The sequence below is a fragment of the Neopelma chrysocephalum genome, unplaced genomic scaffold (genome assembly GCF_003984885.1).
Source record: "Neopelma chrysocephalum unplaced genomic scaffold, ASM398488v2 Primary Assembly neopelma1_61b, whole genome shotgun sequence".
Lineage (NCBI taxonomy): Eukaryota > Metazoa > Chordata > Aves > Passeriformes > Pipridae > Neopelma > Neopelma chrysocephalum.
Genome location: NW_020897717.1, coordinates 8,784,860 through 8,803,252, shown reverse-complemented (window position 1 = coordinate 8,803,252; position 18,393 = coordinate 8,784,860). Strand labels below are relative to the sequence as shown.

The following is an 18,393-nucleotide window of genomic DNA, read 5'->3' as shown; positions in this document are numbered from 1 at the left end:
GAAGCATCATTTTAACTGTATGCTATTCTTCTCAGAAGCTTCACATGCTGAAGCCTCCCCTTAGCCCATCTATAAAAGGTGTATTCGCTTTTTAAACTCACACCATTAGGGAATGCATGTTCCATGCAGAACACAGCAGGGATAAAAGTGACCGGTCTGCATTGCACCCATCCTGCAGGCTTCCAGTGCACAGTAGTGTTTCTTCGCAACAGTGGAGCACCTACTTTTCTTACATCAAACCACAGCTTTCCAAGTTACAGTTCTCAAGCCAACAGTCCGTTTCAGCTTTATTTATACAAACAGAAAAAGATACAAAATTATAATATATACATATAAAGCACTGAAAAAAAAGAAAACAATTTTAGTTCAGAAATAAGGATACTTTGTATGACCTTCAAGGTCATTTCCATATTGGAGCTGGAAGTTTTGCATGCATACAAATTGGAATCCAATCACTTAGTAGCTCCTCATTTCATGTAATAACAGTAATCAATAAGACTGAAGAACAGACTCATGACTTTTTTGCTCTAATGCTAATTCCACTTATGTACAAAGTCTGAGTAAAGTTTGAGAAAGTTCTTGCCCTTAGCTCAGTGCTACCCCAAAATAGAGGCCAATCTCAGATCCTTTTAGTAAATTCAGAGGCTTAGAGCCATCTACTTTGCAGCTGACAGAATCCCTGAAATCATCTTAAGTCAATCAGGAGGACCGTGTCTCTGGCCAGGCAGCATTCAAGGTAAGTCTTATTTTCAACAGCCCATGGTGTCTCCTAGTAAGGGCTTCCAGAGGAAACCATGGCATTCTCATGGCAGGGGAGGAGGGGGGAATCTTATCATAAAGGGCTGGAGCTTCTGCTTTGAAAGAGCAAGTGATGTGCTTGTCTCCGGATGGACAGAGAGCTGAAGCCTCTGCCCTTACTTCTTCAGGAACAAATGGAGGGTAAAAAGAAGGCTCTTGTAGTTCTGAGCAGCAGATACATCAGAAACACAGGCAATAAACTGAAGCCTGTCTCAGGGACTGAATTTCTTGTTGAAGGGATAAGCTATACCAGGCTTGGCTGAAGCTGCAGGAGTGATGCAGTAGGTCACTAAATGTGCCTCCCAACAGACTGAAATGTCTGCCAGGGGCATGGAACAAGTTTTGACACGTGTCCTTCTGCTTTGGGTGGAGGAAGCTGCTTTTGGAAGAAGTCCCCTCCAAAACTGGTGGCCTTTTACCATGCCTAGGGGGAATATCTAACTTTAGAAAGACTAAAGGTCTTCTAGCTGCTCTTCAACATCAATTTATTCCAGCTAATATGATGTCACTGTATTGGACCATTCTGTTTTCTTCTCAAGGTCTTAAAAAGTTACTCCTAGGGTGTCTTCAGTATTGCAGGAGCTGATTGCTTGGACACCAGAGAATGAAGCAAACTGAACAAATTTACCATTCACCCAGACCTGAGTTATCTCCTTTCATAACAGAGCAATACAAGAGGCAGACTGAACAGTTCCCTTGAAGGTGGGACTTGCCCCATTATAAGGGTAATATTTTATGCTTTAGCTCTAACATAAAGCAGAGAGCACTTAAAGCTGTAAGAGCATATTTGATTAAAAAGAAAAGCTGTTCCTTAAAAAAAGACCTACCTCCCTACTCCCTCTTTCTAAAGAAAGAAATAAAACCAGTCCTAAGATTACCAAAAAAGGGTGTTATTTTAAAGGCAAAATTTTAAATGAAGCCATAAAAAAGAAAAAGCAGGCTTTGCTACAGTCGATAGAAAAGTAGCTTAAGGCAGAACTACTGCAGCCAATGAGAACACAAAAATGTTCTCACTTATATCAGAAAGCAATCAAGAAGAACTGATGAGCATCATGCCCTTTATGGAGTAGTGTAAGTGGAGGGCACAGCCCTCCATGCTCCCAGACAGCAGCTGTTAGAGATTGGGCTTTTTGAATTCTCTAAGGTAGAAGAATTTTTTTCTTCAGTATCTCAAAATAGGCACCAAAACATTAAAACAATTTTCAACATATATAAAATACCTGTTCTGAGATGCGTGCTTCCAATGTACAGAGATGGTGTTTTACAAAAATAACATAACTCAAAATGCTTCATCATTTCTCCCCACCATTACTGTTTCTGGTTCGTTTTCTACACTTGGAATCCAAAATCAACTAAACGAGCTTTATTTTTTTAACACAATGACTGAATTCTTGGTCTGGCACACCCTTCTGTAGATAGGATATGCAGTGTAGAAAAATCATAAACCTGCCTTAAAAATACTTGTTTGCATCATTCCTAAGTCGCAGCATACTTTTGCTCCCATTCAATTCCAACATGAGAATAGCAGTACAGGAACCCGAGAACAGTCAGTGTTGCCCATGGCCAACCTAAAAATAGAAAAGACAGACAATCCTAGTCAGAATAATTAATGATTACTTCAAGTAGAAATACTCTTGGGATGACCAACTTATGACACTTCTAATTAATTTTATTAGCAATTCAGTCTCATAAGGAAGGAGAGCCAACCCACAAAATTTGAAAATGGAAATCTGGATTGTCAAAGCTTCAGGGATGCCTGACCCACTGCCAGCTCCAGTATTTTCCATTTTCAGGGAACTGGACTAGGTTTATTCCGGTCAAATTAAAAAGGTCTGTTTCAATCCTATCGTTTGGAGTGGTTTGTCTATCAAGCAGATTCCCTGAACGAGCCCTGATGCTTTAAGCTGGCTGTGGTGCTTCCCAGGCACAAAGTGATGCACAGCCACAACGAAGGTTATTAAAAATATGAACAAGTCCAGTTACCTGTTCTGCAAAAGGAGTCTGGGGAAACCTCTGATTAGGGCTGTTTTGGATATCCTGCAGCTGGGTGTAAAGCCCAATGTATGCACTCTGCAGCCCACTAACAGCTAATGGGGTCAGAACACAATTGTGTGAGCGCAGAACAGACAGCCCTGTCTGCCCAATTTGCTTGATGCCTAGATTATCTTTTAACTAAAAGACTGACTCCTCCAATATATAAAACCTTTCCTGGAGAAATGACATTTCATTATTATTTCAAATTTTTTTTAGTGAAAGTCACCATCTTTTCACATGAACTTTTCACAGCTAACAGCAGTAAGCAGGAGGTCACAAGTCAAAAGGTCTATTGCTTTCCTGTAGAGTTGTAAATAATATGAAAAACCAGTAATCAACTAAATAATTTTGCTTTCCTTGATCCCTTTCCTGGCACGCCTGTTTCCTTTGTTCATTCTCCTCCTCTCTTTAGAATTTATGAAATTTAGATCTTACATGTTGAAACTTTCAGCATTAGGCCTCAATGTTTTTTGGTGTGTGTTGTCTGTGGGAAGGGGACAGGGAGGAAGGTGTTTGAGGGTTTTTTGGTGGCTTTTTGTTGCTATTGTTGACGTAAGAATTTCAGTAATATGTATGACTGGTTTTCTGCACGCTGTCTTTGAACTAGCAGCACTTGCTTCTGAAAGAAAAGCTTCAGTGCTCCTTCCTGGGGAAAACTCTGGCCTGAAGGAACCTGCTGGCAAAAGTAAGATTCCCGTTTGGCCTGGAGAAGGGATGGAGAGAAGTTGTAACCTCTTTACATGATACTCCAGGAAAAGCTCTTTCCAAAGCTATATTTACAACGTGTTTTGCAGACTGGCTTTGTCCAGGCTGCAAGCTAATTCCAGTCTGGAGACTGTTTAATTGTGCTCACATCTAGCTGAGCCTTAGCTTAACACCATGCCCTCAGTCGGGCTCACAGTCCCAGGCTGGGTCCTGCACTTCCAGGGACCGCATGTGCTAGGACCCTTCCTCTCTGCTCCAAGAGCCCAGGCAGTTCACACTGCATCCTGGAACAGGTTCAGAAAGACTTCGTTTTTTCCCCCTGTGAACAGCTGTGTGTTTGCTTCATGAACCTCCAATTGTTCTGGCCTTGCTTTGTGGTGAAATACAGTCTTGTAACTTGACTGATTTTCATGGAAACATTTACAAATATTAATCCCTTGCCCTCACAATACCCTAAAGTAAAATTATACAATTATTTGTTTCACAAAACAAAATTGCTGAGGTATCTCCAAAGGGATTTTTAACAATGAAATCATCTTTTTTTTATTTCAGTGAAATTAGTCTACAGCAGACTGGGTTTCACCTTCAATAGCAAGCTAAAGCCCAGCTGTGCTTTGTCTCTGCTAAAATTGCACGTGAAAGTATGTCAATAGATGTAATAAAAACATACCTCTTCTGGCAGCAATATTGTGGGGGCTGCTTTATACAGACAGAGCCAGAAAATTAAAAAAGGACCGAGCGTAGAATTGTTCTTCTTTTGTAGGGGCACTTTGGAAATTTGCTAGATACGTGTTTTGCATTTTCAAATACTTTAAAGCTCTGGCACACAGAAAATGTGCCAACAGTAGTCTTTAGTCTGACTTGTTTGCTATCCCCAGCCAGTGTTATTAGAGATCTTGTCAGTATACATAAGTATGCACTGGAAATATTTTCTAGATCTCTTAGATTTATGATAAGATTCCTCCACAGTACCCAGAACCTGGGTTCATAGGGTTCTCAGCCACTATAATCAGGCCTGTGGTAATCCACTTGGAATGCAGGGAGTAACAGTAACAGGTGTCGGAGTGGGATTCAGCACATCATCTCCTCCTGATTTAATGAAGATGAGAAGGAAGGGGGAAGACAGTGACCATACGGGTGAGGGGGAAAAGGGAATTTTTAAAGTTTAATCTTGCTGCAGTTATTCTAGGAGGAGCTGCACAGATCCAAAAGCATTTCTTGCTGCACAGGTGGGAGGTAGCTCCAAGCAGGGGTAAGAGGGCACCTCTGCCTTGCTGGCCCTTCCTTGCCATACTGGAACCACAAGCACTGCTGCTGGGTGGGGGAAATGCATATGGCGCTTCTGCTGCAAGCGAGCGAAGCAAAGGCATCACGTTCTGCTCCAAGGCAACCCCAAACTGGCTCCAGTCCACGCAAGGCAGATTTGCACACCTGAGAAGCAGTCCAAGGACAGCCTGAAGCAAGAAGGAGATATTTAAACAGTTTTCACGCATCTCTTCCATTTTAGGACTGGTTATACAATAAACCCGTTGAAAAGTCTGAAGAACTTGGTCCCCTGAAGGTGATGATGTAGGGAGGACACATGGATCAACGCTAATCCATCAGGGGCACAACTTTAAATTCTGCTTATGGTGTCATCCTTGTATGTGACCTCCATAATCAAAGCAGCATGGTCTGCTCTCTTGCAAGGTAACTTCACAGGAACCTCGTTTCAACAGTTTCTCCTTGCGAACCCTTGTGAACAACCAAACTGTACTGATGGTCTCAGATCCACAGTCCCAAGGACTCCCATTCTGCTCCTACTCTCAGATACCATTCAAGGGGCTGTTCCTTCTGGTGGCTCCCTAGCTTTACCTGCATCCTTACCTGTGCTGTAACACTCTCCAAACTCTGCATGGAAAAGTACCTGCCTGCATTTTAGATCAGTCATACATAAAATGTACTCTTAGAAACATTACTGAGTTCAAATCAAGCACTAGGCTGTTAAGAAATGACTGAATTAAGTTTGTCTATTCAAAAACGTGTCACATACCACCTTAAATCTTACCGTTTCTTGACTGGTTTCAGTAATTTGATTTTAGGCTTGAAGGCCAAGTTTTATAAGATAACTCAGATTTTCATAGTGTTTTGTTTGTGGGAAGATGAATTTGTATTCATTAACACGTGCTTTTTGTAAATACAAGGACAAATTCATACGCTATTTGCAAATCCAGCAATATTTGTGAGCTTTATCTGCGCAAATTTTTTAAAGACAGTTGGATGTCCCTTTTAACAAAGGAATGCTGCGTGAGAATCATGACCAAATTCTCTGCTTATTGAGATGTATGCTGCTCCACAAAACATCAAACTCCTTTGTGAAGAGGATCGCAAATTTTGTGGAGAGATAACAGCAGTACTTTCTCCATCTATCACACAACCTTCTTCCAAAGAAGTCTTCAGTCCCAGCTAGGCATGAAGCACCACTCTTGCCCCACACAGGTGATGGACTATCCAGAGGTCTTGCTGGTTAAAACCACATTTTGATAAGTTACATACTCAGCTTTCAGCCTAATGAAAGGAGACTTATCTTCATTACATGATCAAGACAGAATTAATATGAACTTGCTGCAACAGGAACAGCTTTTGGAGTTACTCTTTCAATTTCCTACCTCTTATTCCAGAATGTTTCTGGATACTTTGCAAACATCTAGAAAAGGTAATGTTTCTGGCACACTCTGGATTTTAATGGGAGTGGGTCAAAACTAAGTTTTCAACTCAAAAGTAACAGCTTGGATCACAGCTCTCAAAAGACCAGTTGTGTCCTTATTACCTCAATTCAAATAATTTGAACCAACATTTAATCATGTATCCACAAGGAAGCTCTTTCAAATTTCCTAATCATCTACAGTGATGAAAAAGAATCACACCAGCAATGCTTTGGGCACACCTAGGTTTCACATTGTCATCAAGACACTAGGAAAGAGTCCTTTGTTCCTACCAACCTGTGAGATGTAAGAGAAAGGGACAGTAGTTGCATTTTGCATTTTCCAAAACTGCCTTAGTGGCTTTTGGACCTTAATGCTATTTTTAGATGTGACTTGGCTGTACAGTACCCGAAAGTCTTCAAGTGCAGAGTAGTTATTAAATCAATTCAAGTCAGGAAAAGTAATCTCTCTGAAAAGCTTGACTTCAGGAGCATACATCTTGCTCGGACTTTGATTTGGAAGTGCCGAAGTTGCTGTAAGACTTAGCACTCAGGAAAATTTATCCTTGAACAAAAGTTCAAATGTGACAAGACACTGAAGCAACTCCTCTGTAGAGTGGAATTAAGGAGACATAATGGTGGGAAGGAGGAAGAACAAGCACCAGTTTGTCAAGCGTAATAAAAAAGCCAAAGCAAACCAGTATTTGAGGCCAAGACATCTCTTACCTACAATTAGTAAAATCCTTAGAGCAGCAGTAAAACTACCACATTTTCCAAAAAAATAACACATTCAAAACCAAAGATCTGTTGAAAGAAACCTATTATTTAGCCCAACATTTGAAGCAGACTATAAGCTCTGCATTTTAAAATTTTAATTTCATGTCTGTCACTTCCAGGTGGACCCCTCCAACCATTACAGCAGGGCATGTCCAACAGCACATATTACAATCACGGTGCAGTCTGATACCCAATTACTCTTTAGGTATTTGGAAAAAAACCCCTTTCCTGTTTTCAACTGTGTTGTAGCAAAGCCATAACCTGAGTAATACCAGGGGTTTTTGCTGCTTTCAGCCTCCACATTGCACATGTAGCAAAGGACAGGCAATAAATTCTCACAGCCCTTGATGTCCCAGCTGGGCATCTCCATCCTCCCACCCCATATAAAGCAGCACACAGGGGTCTGTAAATTCAAGCTTTCACCTTGTCTCATTATCAGGCCCCACCTAACTGCTCTCACATCTTCCTTCTCCATCCACTGTGCAGCTTGGGAGCAGGGCAGCTCAGCCAAGGGGAACCAGCTTGGGAGATTAGGTAAGGCTGACCTGACCTATTGCTATAGATTTCCAGGTGTTGAAGACACTTAAGCTTGTGGGTGCAGAAAAGGTCCAAATATTCAGAAAAAATATTACTGTACAATAGGTAGTATTTCAAAGGAAACCCAGGGAAATGCTGTAAGGATAGCTCAGATCTGTCCCATGCAGCATCTGAAAACATGACTGAGAAGGACATAATTCTAAGCTTCCAGGTCTAGACCTGAACCTCAGCCAGTACACTGGCAGTAACCACAAAAGCTTCCTCTTCAGCAGACATGAAGTATTTTCCAGCTAAAGACATTAACAAATGTGTAACATGGTATTCTACTTATGTGAATTTTAACCATACCATCCTGAAGAAGGCTTACATCTGTGGCTTTTTGAGGAGTACTTATCACTGCTGAGAAAAACTGAAAATGGATAGATAACAGTCCTAGACCATCAGCTGCAATACAGGATGACTGCAACTCACTCAGATCAGCATTACTGAAAGCAAAAAGCTACAGTCTCTTAGTGTTTTCATAACGCAAACAGGTTTTATTTAGCAGATAAAGGTCACAAAAGTTGTGGGTTTTCTGTGTTCTTACTGTGCATGGAACCACACTTTACCATAGCTAAAATAATTTTACTTTTATGCTTGATGGGACTGAAGAAAGTTGTGTGCTGACAAGGACTTTCTTAAGCAACAAGAAATCAATGTAATCTATGTCAGAGCTAAGGATGCTGACCACACTTTTTCCTGTTAATTAGACAAGCTCCAAATAAACAATTTCATAGGTAGAGCTCAAAAGATATGTCTATCCTATAGCTTTTATAAAGAAAACCCTCAACACAATTCAATTGTGATGCCAAAACTATTTGCATTGCATTTAGTAGGTACATGAAAGACAAAAAAAAATAACAAACCAAACAAACCAAGCACCATACTGTGTTATTTGCTGTAAATGCTCTGTAGATGCAGGTATCCATACAGGATATGCCTGCCTGCATGGATTCTCTGTTTTGTCTTTGGAGCTAGAACCCCATTAAGTGCTAACTAACCATGACACTAGCATCTCTCCAGATGTGGAACAATGCAGACTGGAAGAATTATTTCCCCTGTATGATGTGAGGAGGACGATGCAGGTAACTTCACTCTATGTTTCTTGGTGTGCTTTTGTGGTATTATCTGACAATAATTTTACATTAAGCATTTTTACTTCTAAACCTGCATAAAGCAAAAAAAATTCACAAGAATTATGCCTTCTGCTTCATGTTTTAAAATAAATCTTCACCCTCTACTAGTTTTCCCAGCAGAGCTAGTCAGTGTAAAAAAGCCTGATATTTCAGGCAGTAATTGTGGTCTCATGCATATCAAGTTGACTCTGGAGTAATTCAACTAAAATCAAAAGAACCACATTTGTGCTACTGCTGAATTTGAATTAATAGTAAGGAAGACTGCTGAAAACTGCCTGTTGGAATCTTCCTGCCACAACTGCTAATTGGAAAGAAAAAGAAACCCAAACAACCAGCTTTAGTTTTCAGATTATGAAGGGGTGAATCAGAAGCAACCTTCCTTCTCTTCCTAAGTCTTTAGCTGAGAGCTACACACAGCTAATATGAAATCAAAGCCCACAAAATATGAAATCTAAATGCTCAGTTATTTTTAGAACAGAGACAAAAGCTTTTAAAAGCATTATTGTAAACCAAGATGCATCTTCACCCAGAAGCAAGACAAAAGAGCTCCCTCTTTGAAGGTAAAATGCAAAAACCCCACCATTTTAGAGTAATATATTTGGCTTAGGGCAGCACTGTCTTCATCATTAAATGTCTGTTCAGGTATTCCCAACACAACCTCCTGGAATATGGTGGGAACAAGTATGTAAAGATGACACTTGCAAAGATTTTACATTTTTCACTTGTAATTATGCTCTGAGATCATTATATGTACCATTGAAAACACCAGAGCCACGAGCCTCCTTTCATTACAGTTGCAAGATGAAACAAGAGAATGAAGAGTTAAACTCCCCAGGAGAACAGGAAAGTCCCAAAGGCAGAGCCGGGAACATTGCTGTTGCCTGGCAGGATCCTGAGGTGAGCATTTGCCTCTTGCTGAGCAGAGAGATACCCATGTTATATATAGAAAGACAGGTTGAGCAGAAAGGTGAATAAACTTCCCCTCTACTAGAGCTTGAAATTTCAGGAAGATTTCTGTATCAATGTAATTGGGGTTCTTGGATTTAGGTTTCTATGTCAGGCTTTTCACATACAACAAAACTCCTTCTCATGCCTCTTAATGCTAAGGAGCTCTTGAGAAATCAAGGCTATATACTCTCAAAAGAAGAGGATTTAAACCAGGGATTCAGACACGTGCCATCAATCACCAGCAAGAAAACATTTGGGCAAAAAGGTGAAGTACTGTAATTTACTTCCCCAACCTGATTTCTGGCTAAGGTATCCTGAAACAGTCATGAATATAAGATGCTTAAATGACCATAAAATAATTAATTTTTAAATATGAAGAATTAAGGATAAACTAATCACAATCCCCTTCTACCCGCAACCAACTTTTTAATCTGCAATTTTTCATTGTCCTCCTCAAAAACACTTACGTTCCCAGATCACTGCAACAATTCGATGGTACTGCCATGTCTCTTCACAGCATTAAGAATAAGAAAAAAATCTGACAGTGTAACAAATTTAACAAGTATTTACAAGCAGCTACGCTAGCAACAAACAAACTACAATTTCTTATTGCGGAGCTCTGGTACCTGAAATGCTCTGTGTAATAAAAACCATATTACCTGTTAGAGCTTATTGTAGTAAGGGAAGGGCTGAGAGCACAATGTTAATTTACAGGAACACTGCATTTTGATAATTGCTATATCAGTATAAAGTTAACACTACAAGCAAGGTCATTGAACTGAGTTCTCACTTAACAGAAATCCAAATATCTTGAGGGATGGAAGTGTACAGATTAGGTAACCAGGCAATCTTGCAGTCGCTTACTGAGCTGTAGCAATCGATTCAGGATTGAGGCATTTTGAATGCTGCTGGTCTCAGCCTGTATGAAGTTACTCACTTCCCTTCTGGTTGTCTCTTATTTTCACAGCATCACCAAAGGGCAAAGAAAAGGCCTAACGCAGAGTTAAGGACAGGCAGCCCTGGAAGGACAGTGGTGCCTGAAGGTGGCCAGGAGCCAACAGAAAACGTTGACAACGAACAATCTCAGCCCCACTGGTGGCACATCACCATGAAATGGAATTGTTGCAAGTTATCTCAAGCAAAAGGCCCCTACAGGGTTGACCTCAGTTGACCAGTTTTTGATAAAACAATTGTTTCACTTCTCACCTGTGCAAGCTAGCCTGACCCTACTGCAGCCCACGGAATCATAGCAATTAAATAGAAGAATTATCAGTAAAATAGTTCAATTATAGATACTTTATGGATAAGATTAAATTAATTTTAATTTTTTGGGGAACACAAGTCTATGTTAGTCCATCATCAAGACCAAAGAAAAAAACTAACTTAAAATTACTTTAAAGACATCAATAATTAATTGACTTCAAGGTCAAAATTAGACAATTTGCTTGTAGATCTAGTGAGTTTGGGGAGGAAATATCTTATTTGTTGCTTTTTGTGTGAATTGGGAGTGCAGTTTCTGCAACACAGAGAGTACCTGAAAATACATGTCTACCTATGAGAGCTGTGTGAGCACAGAAGTCCTCTGAAGTAAAAGCTAGCAAACCATTCATCACTTGTGTCGGAAAACACAGATTGGAAATACCCAGGCATCTATATCAACATGCAAAATCTGCCAGCATTGCCAAATAAAGGGATCTCATTTCCTAAGCCCTGCTCCACTTTTTTGAGATCTGGTCTCAGGCCAGTAAGTAGCCACCCAAGGAGAGGAAATTTGATCAGCACAAATCTGAGCAAGTTACCTACCAGCGTGGTCACCAAAATCCAAACGATTCTGTCAACTTTCGAGCCCCTTCAACTATACACTGAGGGTAAAAACACTCCTTTGCCTTGTAGGTGGCTTAGAGGAATGCACATGGAAAGACTTAAATGTTGTTATAACAGCCTAACTGGTCTCCTTGCTTTCCTGTTTTAAGAAAGCTTCCTGAATAGCTGCTGAATGGGATCACTCACAATGTTTCTTTCAGGTAAGATGGCTGCACTGGTGGAGAAAAACATGTACAGAAACAAGCCTGCAGCTACAATAGGATTTTATAAGGTATCTTTATACCTTTTCTTTTATTGTTCTATCTTTAGCAGCATATTCCCTTTTCTAGAAGGAAAAAAGACAACCCTCATTACCTTTACATTACGTAGAACTATAACCAAGTACAAAACAGTACTACTTAGCCTTGCCAGAAAGTCTGTGCCTATATTTAAATTGCCTTATTTAACAACATGCAGCTTAGTGCAATGAGATATAATCTTTCCACGTGCTTTTCTGGCCCACTAACATTAGCAAGTAGCATGATGTGATGCATGGCTGTTACACCCGCTGTCCCACCTGGGCTCTGTTATTCAGTGTAATACAGCAGTGCAGTGAATCTTTAACATGACTGCTGATAATGCCAATATACACCTCTTGCTCAAACCCAAGCCACACCTACACCTCTCTGGAGGGAAGTAGCAACCCATTTATATACATGAACCCTGTAGTGTTCAACTAGTTTTTTGTCTCCTTGCCCAGGTGTGCAATGGAGTGACAGCCTCAATCGTGTTTGATGTTGATGTAAAGCAGTCAGCTGTACAACCCCAGACCAAGGGACAGGAGTGGGGCCCAAGGGCAGCGAGGGGTGGGTTTGCTTGACTCTCTCACCAGAAGATGGTTGGTGGATGCAGGGAACATGAGGGCACCAATAGGCTCTCATTGCCCTGACCAGACTTAACAGGGGCCTCCACATTGCCCCAGTATTTAACTAACATAAAAGTGTATTGTTTATGCATATACTGTACAGACACTGTGCCTGGTAGCAACTTGACTTCCCAGCTTCACCCTGCCTTGGCTCCAACCACCTCGCCAAGCCCTGGGTGGCACTTTGGCCAACCCTGGTTGATGCCAGTGCACTGCTTCTGCCCCTTGCTGAGGCATACTGGAGAGGTCAGGGTCCTGTCAGCCTCGCTGCCTCCCTGCTCTCCCTTCCTGATGGGGTAGCCTTGACAGCAGAGACTAGGCTTCAGTCCAAACCACCGTGGGATTTCTCCTAGTGCTAATTTCACATCTCATGGGAGAGAAATATAATGAGAACTGGCTACGAAGCAGTCATTTCCATTTGTAAATGGGATAGCACAAAGGAAGAAATGAGAACAAATTTCCATATGTACAGTCTCTGCTAAACAATCATCTCTGCAAATCTCTCCACAGCGTGTGTGGTACATGCTGCCTTCTTTACGGTATCAGCCACACAATCAGAATAATTAATTAATCTAGGCACCATCACATCAGCTCAGAGGATCCAATACAACAGAGCTGGATCTGACCTGATTTCGAAGATCACAGTTCACATGCAATGGTGTGGCCACAGAGGTTAGTCATATTAAATATAATTTGGGGCTAACTAATTAATGCCGCATCTCAAGTGGGCCCAGACCGTGATCGAACATCTTTACTTACAATCACTACATGTCAAAACAACACTTTCTCAAGTCCTCATTTTTAAACTAAAACACCAAGGTGAAGAAGTTACCTGCCTGATGAAGAGAGCATGGTGGCTACAGAGGCTGGCTGGGCATGGATGAAGCCAGCGTTGAAGAAGCATGGAGTGCAGGGTGTCCATAATTTACACTGATTAGCTGGAGAAGATCCAAAGATTGACTTTTTGTTGTTGGGGTGGAGGGGAAGAGACAGACTATATGGCTTGCCCTGCTGAAATAGGCTGTTTTTGTTCTGAAGGCGGTATCACTCCTGATCTTGACAAGAAGATTAATGACAATTTCTTTGGCAATAATTAGCATACCTAACATAGAGGACAGAAGGTTCATTTTCTTCCCTTCCCCTTTATTTTTGGTTGGATCTTCTACTGGTTATACATGAATTATTACTAAAAATCAATGGCTCACGCTGAAATAAATATTCTGAGTGACATGGAAGAGCTTCTCAAAATTTTATGCATGGTCACTGAATGCAGCTGATTTTTGCACAGGAAATGGACATTTAAAGAGAAAAGTACCTGTTTATATTACTGGTTCTTTACTCTATTTAAAAATCTTAAATGCACAATCTGTCTGTCCAGCCACCAGCCACCACCTTACTAATTCCTTTCAAAAAACATTTTTAATGGATACTGGCATACCCAGCATAGATTTTGAAAGTTCTGGTTTTAGGATTAAATTTTCTGACACAAGTTTTAGCATCCTTCACATCCACTCACACTGTACTCATCATATGGGTCAAAGCTGCTCAGATAACCCTCTGTTTTCCCTTTGAAGAATTACTTTGCATTGGGATTTGCCTCAATGTTCACTTTACTGCAGAACTGCAAGATAACTATGGAAAAAAAGACCTTCCTCTGTCCTTCAGTGTTTCAGTGAGTACTGGCCTCAAGTGAAGAGCACAGCTGCAGTCAAAGTTTGTTGTAACAAAGCAGCCTGATTAAATAAGAGAAATTTACCATTTGGCAGAGTCCTTCAGCCGTTCATAAAAGTCAAAGATAATACTTAATGTTTTGATCAGAAACTGTGCTTAAGTCTTTGACTTGCATCCTTGATGACCTTTAAATTACATTTGAATACACTTCAATTACAAGGCAGAAAAATTACCCTAGCAGATGGACCAAGGTCATTACCAATTTACTAACATCTTTACCTTCCCTTTTGCTGAAGTCTCTGTATCTTCTATGGCTTTAGAATAATAAAGTATTTTTTTATTCTTCAGAGAGTGATGTAGCTTAATTTGTTTTAAATCCTAACCCAAACTACAACAGATGATGTAATTGTTGGGTGGAATACTTGAGAAGCTGTAGCTCCATTTTTTATCTGTTACTGGATGCCTTAAAACACAATAAATGGAAGTACAAAGAAGGACAGAAGCAGAAGATTGACTCAAATGCATTGGCATCACTCTAGAAAAAGACTCTGAAAAACTAAAGCATTAAAGTGATCAAGTCAATCTCCAGTAAAAAGGAAGAAATGTCACAGGTGGACTGAGAACTCAACGAGGGAAACAGCAACAGAAAAGATGGGAAGCAAGAATCAAACTCACAGATTTGAAAAAAAATTAACTCTTCACTAAAAAAGAAGCCGTGAGAGGCTTCTTCAGCTCCCAGTACTGATCTAACAATCCACTTAGAATATGAGCAAAGAATGGGCACTATATGCTACCGTAGACCACAAATGGTCTTAATCAAGTACGTTATGAGAGACTAAAACACTCAAGCAGTCTTGTTAAAAGAATACTTGTTGTTTAGAAAAGTAGATTGTAAAAAAGATTCAATAACAATATTTTTTTTTCAAATCTGAGGTGGTTATTTTTAGTTGTAAAAGCAAACAAAGCTTGAATGTCAACATGAACTTCCCCCACTGCACATGAGTGTGCCTCAGCAGGGACAGCAGCTAGGTCAGCTTGCCTTGTGCCTTTGGTGCCTATATGTATCCCATACATGCAGAACAGATACCAAAGGTCATGTGGCAAAAGACACCACCAAAAAACGATCAATTTGTAAAGTGAAGTTAATACTAACTAGGGTGGCCTTTACCAAATAAAAACGGGTCCAGTCTTTTGAGCCTTCTTTGAGAGCTAATGACGCCTGTTTTGTTTCAGACTGAATACTTTAATTAGTCCACGGTGAAGAGTTGTAGGCTTGGTACAGGTTGGCCAGCAGATTAATTATAGCTGTAATCTCACTAATGCAGAAAAATTTTATTGCCTTCCTCTTGGAGGCGTAAATGGACATAATCTTGTATCTCAATCAGGCTTAACAGAACATTAAATATTAGTGCTGTCAGTAGCCAACTTCTTTAATGAAGGCAGCAGTACATAAAGCTGAATTGAATTATTAATTAAATTACTCCTGCAGAACTCACATGATGGTAGAAGCATTCTGTAAAAAGTCTTGAGTAAATGTTAAGATTTTCAACAAAATAACCGTTAGTCTTTGACTAACGGAGATCTAATCAGACTATACATTAATTTGGAATCATCTATGAACTATCATGGAAGTAATTTGTGTAATCTCAAAACCAGTATGAATTTGTCAAAGTACTACATATAGTAATACAAGGTTTTGATGTAATTAACTTCAGTGATTAAAATGCTCATAAATTGTGCGTCCTTGGCTAAGCACAGCACTGCCATGGTCTCAGTTTCAAGAGCGTTGCTGGGTCAGCACTCACTATTGTAACAGAAGTACAGGAAGATTACTGTAGGCAGACCTGTACAGTTGGTTTACATACTACTGTGCCAGCACTGAGATGAAATCATATATACTTTATGTAACACCATAGACAGTGGGAAGATACAGAAAGTGCAAAATGCAAGCAAGACAAAAAACCCTAAAACCTACCCTTATTTTTTCACAATGATGGGGGAGACTCAGCATTTTAAGATGTGACATCGGGTCATATGGTGGGTTTTCTTCTTTGTTTTTTTACTTTGTTAGTAGCCATGCTCACAGTAGCACCTGCACACCATGTTATAGCAACAATACCTATTGCATTTGCTGGGGTAGTAATTATATTGAACTAGATTGCCAAAGGGAAACATGCTTCTCCCCAGAAAGCTTAAGCTGGAGTCTTGCACTGGAGCTGCCCCTGATGCTGGGCTCAGCTCTCTACCTCCTTTGGAAGCTGCTCCATGGCTCAGTCAGAGTCACTGCATAAACAGCCCAGGACTTTCTGTTTCCTCACAGCTTGCACAGTCCCCTGTGGCAGAATGGAAGAGAATGGTCCTCTGCTTGCTCCACAGACTACATTTGGTTTCTATCCAGTACATATTTGAAGTAAAACAGACTTTCCAGTATGGCCCACAACTGTCAGAAACTAAATGAAACACATCCTACAGATGCTTTCAGATTGTCTTTAGCATTCCCTAGGAAGCATCAAGAGCCCAGACCATGTGAAACATATCTCACTTCTTTACTTTACCTGAGCAATGGGGAAGTAAAGGTGAAGGCAAATTTTCAGAGGAAGAAAAAAACCACACAAATAAAGACAAGAGCATCATAAAGGACCCCTAACCTTGGCATGACAGACATATACACTAAGACAGACAATCTTGGAGGAAAAAAGGGGCATAGAAGAGCTATTTCATCTCAAAAGATACATTTTGACATTTCTTCTAGACTGTCAAAGCAGGTAAATGCTGACTCTAGTTTCTCCTGTCCTCATCTCACAACCTTTCATCAGCAATAATGTTACTTAAAAAAGAAGTAAGAGATCTTTGTAATGCAGGAGCCAGCTCCACTGAGAGATAGATCAGCAATGCTTATTGCAATGAAAAGGAGACACCTTCGTGTTAGTGAGTGATCATGACTTTTTAAACAAGGACTTGATCTGCCTAACCCTGGCGTAGGTCAAACAAATTGAGACATGCCTAATTTATGGCAACCCTTTCTACATACAATACAGTGGATTTTTCATGCCCTGTTACCACTGAAGACTTTACTGTCAGTTCAAGAAGCACAGAAAGGATCTTCCAACACTACTGTGTTTCTGCTTCATGATCACTTCTTGCTCTTCTGTCTGTGCTACTGAGCTCTGTTCACAAACACCAAAGAAGTTAGTGTCACAGCAGGGCTGTGATAAAGCACATCGCAGGGAGGAATGAATGTGAGCTACTGACTGACAACAGGCACAAGAGCCAAGATCTACTCCTAGTTCTGCTACTGACTTATTACCTCTCTATGCCTATATTTCCTGTTGCTATTTGTAAAGCAAATAGCTTTGGAATCACAAAATTCTTCAAATGCTTAGGTAAAAAATACAATGCAGGGCAACAAATAGGTTGTCTTCAAATGCTTAGCTAAAAAATACAATGCAGGACACATGTCTATTGCCATATTTTACTGCTCAGAAGCCTGGCAACCTTAAAGGGACCAGATTCAAAAGAAATTAGAAGAAACCATGCTCACTCGCTCCTTAGAAATTAGAGTGACAATTAGAAATAAAGCAGGTTTATAAGGATAGATGTTTTGGGACATTTTTGAGCAATTTTTTGTAACATGTTGCTAAACGCAAGACAGGTTTTACTTAAATAAGACAGGTGCTATTTTTTTTCATAAACAACATCATGACGTAAAATTTGCATCTTATCAAACAGGTTAGCTCTTACAGTGATATGCATAGAGCTCCATGACAGTGCCACCATCAGGCTCATTTGGAAAGGATGTCTTAAAAACAACAGAATCATCTTGCTGCTACTAGGAAAGGCCTATAACCCTGGTTGCTGTAATTGGGACAGCATTTATGTTCAGCCTAAAGCAGCAAGATGCTATAGCAAAGCTATATGTCCCTTACAAGTAAGCTGCACACAGATAACAATATAATGAGGTTCAATCCCTGTTCTACATCATTTTGCTGGTAAAAGTTGCAAGTGTATTCCTGCCATTATATGCTGTTTCAACTCAGGCAAGAGTTATATTGAACTGAAACAAAGCATGGAGTTATGTGAGATGTCCTGGTGGTACAGCCTGTGGATATTCCTGCACTTGCAAAGTGCCCTCTACATCAGTATGGCCCCAAGTATATGAATTGAGAACACAGAACAAAGCATCACCTAGAGAGAAATCCCTTCATGGTTTTTCCCTCTTTGAAAAGTGGTCCTCCAAAGGAATTCTAGACCAACTCCAGACACTCTTTAGGAAGTCATAAGTCCTTGAGAAATTTGGCATCTTGAAGTTATTCTGCATCCCTCAGAGCTAACCTCTC

At 40.3% G+C, this 18,393-nt stretch overlaps 1 protein-coding gene across 2 annotated transcripts in view; it reads right to left on the bottom strand.

Moving 5' to 3' along the window:
* Positions 1–260: 260 nt before the first annotated feature.
* Positions 261–18,393, bottom strand: part of HHAT (hedgehog acyltransferase) — a 146,606-nt gene continuing 128,473 nt past the window's right edge. For both annotated transcript variants that reach the window (XM_027682037.1, XM_027682036.1), the window contains one exon: positions 261–2,366. In XM_027682037.1, the coding sequence (XP_027537838.1) occupies positions 2,275–2,366 (92 nt within the window). In that variant the 3' untranslated portion in view covers positions 261–2,274. The remainder of the gene's footprint in view (positions 2,367–18,393) is intronic.